Source organism: Argiope bruennichi, chromosome 3 (assembly GCF_947563725.1).
Source record: "Argiope bruennichi chromosome 3, qqArgBrue1.1, whole genome shotgun sequence".
NCBI lineage: Eukaryota > Metazoa > Arthropoda > Arachnida > Araneae > Araneidae > Argiope > Argiope bruennichi.
Genome location: NC_079153.1, coordinates 120,249,336 through 120,255,009, shown reverse-complemented (window position 1 = coordinate 120,255,009; position 5,674 = coordinate 120,249,336). Strand labels below are relative to the sequence as shown.

Sequence of the window (5,674 nt, the reverse complement as noted above, 5' to 3'; positions counted from 1 at the left end):
ATGTATCTTTACACTTAAATCCTAACTGCATTCTATGAAGCATTGCAGATCATGTGAAAAATATTAGCAAATCTTATTTTCCAATTAATCAACTTAATGAAACATGGAAAAAAATTAGTATATCAAAGAATAGCATTAAAGATGCTTAATCCCCACTATATTTATTAATCAAACTTGTGTTCTGCATTTATACAACATAGAAGCAATTACACCAGTGAAAAATTTTATTCAATGATGTAAATAAATATACATATACAATTAACCCTTCTTTTTGGATACACCAACAGTTCTTCCTCTCCTGCCGGTAGTTTTGGTATGTTGACCACGCACTCGGAGGCTATAGAGGAGAAAAAGAATTTTTTTTTTTTATAATTTAACCATTTTTCTAAAAATGTACCATATTTATACAAATTCACATAAGTTATAATTCACACTATGGACTAGAGAATATCAAGTCTCTGGCAGTAACTTTAGTCTTACATTATTTTCTATTAAATTTAGAACTTATGATCAATAAGTTTTAATAAAATAAACATGAATGAAAAAATTAATCCACGTACACAAAACTTTTTAATGAAATATTACAATTCTCATACAGATAATCTGCATTTTCAAAGGAAGAAAAGCTGTATTAATAAATATGGCTTTGATGCTTAAGCTTGATTAACAACTACATTTTTAACAGCCATAACAAAACTGATGAATATTTTTCACAATAAAATACTTATAATTTTTGTAATATTTCATTACATATATATCAATATGCCTAAATTCTTAGTTTACAATTTCTAACAATGTTCATAATTGAACTTAAATAGGAATAGCCAACTTAAATAAAATTACAGAAAAAGTAAGGAAGACTATGCAGTACTCTGAAGGATTAGATTATAGCTAAACCAGTCTATTATATTCAAGTCTGTTATATTCCTTATATAAACCAGTCTGATATTAAGCTTAAATCATTTTGTTAAAGCACAATTTCCAATATGTAACTTATTTAATAAGTGTTAACTATTAATAACTGAAATAGAAAAAAAAGTTAAATAATACTCTACATAAATAAGATACTTGTAAATTACAACTTCTTTGTAAATTATTTAAGATTTCATATGTTTTAAAGTCAACAGCACGTATAGAACATGCAAGAAATAAAACTGCAAAAAGTGTAACATACCCCCAGTAATGTCTCAGACCTCTGTGAGCACGGATTTTCTTCAGACGTTCAAGATCTTCACGAAGTTTGTTTTCTAAACCGTTAGATGTTACTTGACTGTATTTTCCATCTTTAATATCCTTTTGTCTATTCAAAAACCAATCAGGAATTTTATATTGGCGGGGATTGGACATAATGGTAATAAGTTTTTCAACCTGAAAAGACATAAATCTGCCAATTAGAAATCATCTTTATCTGCTACTATTTATATATCAGGAAAAATGAAGAAAATCACAATAGATCTTCCAAAAATAAATCTGCATTTACAGAAAAATTTAAAAGAAAAAAAAATTTAACCCTACCTCCTCTTCACTAAGTTCACCAGCTCTCTTGTTTAGATCAACGTCTGCTTTCTTGCATACTATGTTAGCAAATCTACGACCAACGCCCTGCAAAAATAATAAAGTACATTATAAAAAATAGCTTCAACAATATAAACCGTGATCTACTTATGCAAAAACAGACCACTCCTTACTACTATCTAATTATACTAATAATAGATAATTTGTGGCAATTTAAAAAATATTTGGAAACTGGAACTGACAAATAAAAAAAAAGAATTGTTATATCAAAGTATTCATATTCCTAATATTTAAAAAAATACAGGTTTGGAAAATTTATGGCATACATAATATACCAAAAACGGTTATAAACCTTTAAACTATTCATATTTCTAAATACGCAAGATCACCTCTTATTAAAAAAGTAGCTTAACTATCAATAGAAAGCAAATTAAAATTATTTTAATGAGAAAATACGAAACATAATCTAATTTGAAAATCTAAGCAACAAGTCTTACAAATCAATATTTATAGTCTTGTAAGTATTTATATATAAATAATGCTTAGCAATTAAATAAGCCATAAAAGGAAAGATATTTTTTTTTTCACTTCACAAGTAAACAAATATGAGCAACTGTCAACAGCAAAGCAAAATATTGCTAACAGTGTAGAATTTACCAAGGAAAACATCCATGAATAATAAAAGTTAAAGAATGCAACAGATAATTGTTAGTTAATTCACATTACCAAGATCTGACCTTGTTTTATATGACATTTCAGACATAACACCAGAATTCCTAATCAAGTTGCAAAAGAATTAAAGGTTTAAAAATATATAAATATTCAAGAATATAACAGCAGCAAGAGCTTTATAAATATATTGGAATTCAAAGAAGATTAACAACAAAAGATTTAAGTTTTATTCATCAAATTTCCACAGAACATCTTATACTCATGAATGATTAATATAATGCCGACACCTTTTTCTCTACAATAAAATGAATAATCAATCTAAATTAGCCCAAAAATGATATAACATTTCTTTAGACATTTGTTAAGAAAACATTAGTAAACTAACCATTCATCAATTTTTTTTTTAAAATTGATAACTTGAATCAGTTTTTCTATATGCATAACAGAAGTACCTACAATACAGAAAACTTAAAACTTTCACTCAAAAGACTCTTAATCTCAATAGTAATCCTGTTATTTTACAGAAAATCTATATGCAGAACGTTAATTTTTTTTTTTTATATAAAGACATTTTTTTTATTCAAGCCCTCAGATCTCATAATCTTCCTTCATTGAGATCAACAGCAGGATATAACATTCAAGAGGAAGAAAAAGGATAGATTGTTGTTAATGGAAAAATGAAATGTTAATAATAAATAAGCATAGAGCATTTAAAAAGAAAGAAAGAAGAAGAAAATGCTAGATCCTGCTTATCACCCTCTGGATTGAGTTTCTAATCATTGGGCTTTCCAATAATTTTACAGAAAATAAAATGTCCACCAATGCTGTTTAAACATTACATTCTTCATGTATACTACAGTTATCAGTCAATTTTTAGTGTATAATTCACTCATTAAACTTTACAGCAATCACCACGATTAAGTACCACAGTTTCAATTAACAAATGATTTCTGAATTCTCAATCCAATATATATTTGGATAGCAGAATAAATCATTTGCATTATCACTTTTCACATATAGTATAATACCAAAACTAACTCGCATAACAATCATTCAGAGTTCTATGTTGAGTTTGACAGATATTCTTCTAAAACAGCCTTCAGCATTTCCAAATGATTCACCACACTTAGCTTTGATTAATTGCAAATTATAATCCATGGCACTAAGTACAACAAGTATTTGAATTTACCACATGAAATTGAGAACGTCTTCAAATAGCAATTCAATTCTTTAAAGAGGAAAAAGATTTACCAATATTTAATTTCATAGATGAAAACCAATTTTGGCAAAAACAAACTAACTGTAATACAATTAAGGAAGGTGAATAAATTTAACTAATACGCTCTATTTCATACTTTGAAGGTTCCAATTCAATAAACAAAAATCAATGATAAAAATTTGACAAGATACAATTAAGCATAAAGTTCGAATGCAACCATATTTAATTATTCTCAACAGCATTTCACAATAAATACGGCTAAATTTAAAGAAGAAATATAATAAATACCTTGATTGCGGTTAATGCAAACATAACTTTACGTCTTCCATCAATATTCGTGTTCATAACACGCAAAATGTGTTGGAATTTATCTGGAATCACAAGCGACGACTGAAATAAAAGATGATACAAATTAATATTTAAACAAAAAGAATTGACTACAAAATAATACAGTCGTACACATTCGCAGATATTAATCAAAAATTACGCATGCCATTTTCAAAACTATTTCAATCAGAACACAGACAAAATAAACGCTCAATATCGCATTGGTGAGGATTGAATAACACAAATTAATTAATACACAAAAATATATGATAAAAAGAGCATTATAGGCCCTTGATTAAAATAGATTGGATTCTTACCATCCTGGAATTTTATCCCCGCTTCGACTATTTCATGCAAAATTTTTCGCGACTAGACACCAATGGACGTCGTCAAATCACTTCACTTCTTTTCGTATTGAACAGGGAGTTGCCAGATCAATAATTGCAAACAGTAAACTTCGTGAGAGCAGAATAACAAATTACTGTTCTGAGCAAAAGTGTATCTAATAATTCCATTAATAGGGCAAAATTCACCATTTTCACTAAAAGATAATGTTTTTTTGTTCAAACACATCCTATTTCCCATTTTCATCTACGCTTTTTCTATCTGGGGCCTTGCTGCTAAAACGCATCTTGAGAAATTTCAACCTATGCAAAACTAATTACTCAGAACCATTATACCGTCATCTCCGATAGATAAAAATCTATCTATCAGAGGTAACGATTATATGTTATAATTCATAAGTAACGATGTTTTCCATAAGGATTGAAGATCATATTAAAGAAAATTTTAGGAAATTTATCAGCCGGCTAAGTCATAATAAAGACCCTACCATCAAAGATCAAACCCAATTTGTTCACAACTCCCGAAAATACTCCAACTGATGTGTTATTACTAAATGGAGCCTTCCACTAAAACCATCTTAAAAACTTTGCAGTACTTATGGTCCATTTTACCTGCATCTCTTAAACCATCATCATGACGTACATCATCATAACATAACTCTTTTACTTCTCACTGCTTCACCACTGGCAGTGTTACAAAATGATCTGGCTCTTGATGATTTTTTTTTCTTTATTTTAAACTCTATCTGAGTAAAAAATAAACTTTAGCACGAAATCGCAACCAAATATCCAGAAAAGAAAAATTACAGCCTATAAATTTTAAAAACATCCCCTGGAAATAAGAAGAAACACAGCAAATACTGTCCCCCCTTCTTTCAACTGGATTGATTAATATTGACTTCTTCGCTCTGTTTGCATGGGCAGAGTGCTTGGTCTTACAAAAGGCGGAGGTCATAGTGGTCTAGTTGTATAGTTCAGGTTTCAGATTTGAAGCCGATCCTATCGAATTTAACTCACAAAAATCATGACTGGAACACAAACCTCTTTCTGCTTTCTCTGCATGGAATATGCCACGGAAGGAAGTTTTCTGTTTCGTTGTGTGTCGAAAATTCTTAGGTCAAATTCTTTATAAATACTTTCTTACAGATGAAAAATATATAAATAAATTTTAAACTATAATTTTAGAAATCTGTAGATCACTATTGATTTGGATAATGCTAATATTTTCACTGTTTTAAATTATAAAACTGGTTTAAACTTTGTTCCTTATATTTCAGTCAATTTTAAAAATGCATGTAAATAGTTTTTTTTTTTTTTTTTTTTTTTTTTGTAATGATATAGTGGGAAGAAAGGTAAAATTTTCTAATTACCCAATTTAGAATTTATTTATTTTTTTGAGGGGAAGGGTACAAAAATTTAAAAAGTGTAAGTGTTTGAAAGTTACCAGCAAATGTATTGTCTTATGACTTTAAACAAACAATTCTTATATACATAAATAAATATATATATATAAATTTATTTCCTATCTCGCAAATGACTTTAACGATTTGGATCAAATTTTATATTTAGAATAGGTGTCTTTCCTGAAAAAACGCAA

The 5,674-nt window shown here is 28.3% G+C and overlaps 1 protein-coding gene across 1 annotated transcript; it reads right to left on the bottom strand.

The window, feature by feature from the left end:
* Positions 1–206: 206 nt before the first annotated feature.
* LOC129963985 (40S ribosomal protein S18) lies at positions 207–4,187 on the bottom strand. The gene is made up of 5 exons (XM_056078629.1): positions 4,051–4,187; positions 3,695–3,796; positions 1,516–1,602; positions 1,175–1,368; positions 207–337 (listed from the first exon to the last, which is right to left on the bottom strand). The coding sequence occupies exons 1-5, from the start codon at positions 4,051–4,053 to the stop codon at positions 259–261; spliced, it is 465 nt and encodes a 154-aa protein (XP_055934604.1). The 5' UTR covers positions 4,054–4,187; the 3' UTR covers positions 207–258.
* Positions 4,188–5,674: the final 1,487 nt, after the last annotated feature.

Bases quoted from the DNA above. Each gene is read 5' to 3' on its own strand.
- LOC129963985 (XM_056078629.1), bottom strand. The intron at 1,603-3,694 runs GTATTTATTATA...TTATTTTTGCAG, and splicing joins TTGCATTAACCGCAATCAAG to GGCGTTGGTCGTAGATTTGC. The intron at 1,369-1,515 runs GTAGGGTTAAAT...ATGTCTTTTCAG, and splicing joins GTGAACTTAGTGAAGAGGAG to GTTGAAAAACTTATTACCAT.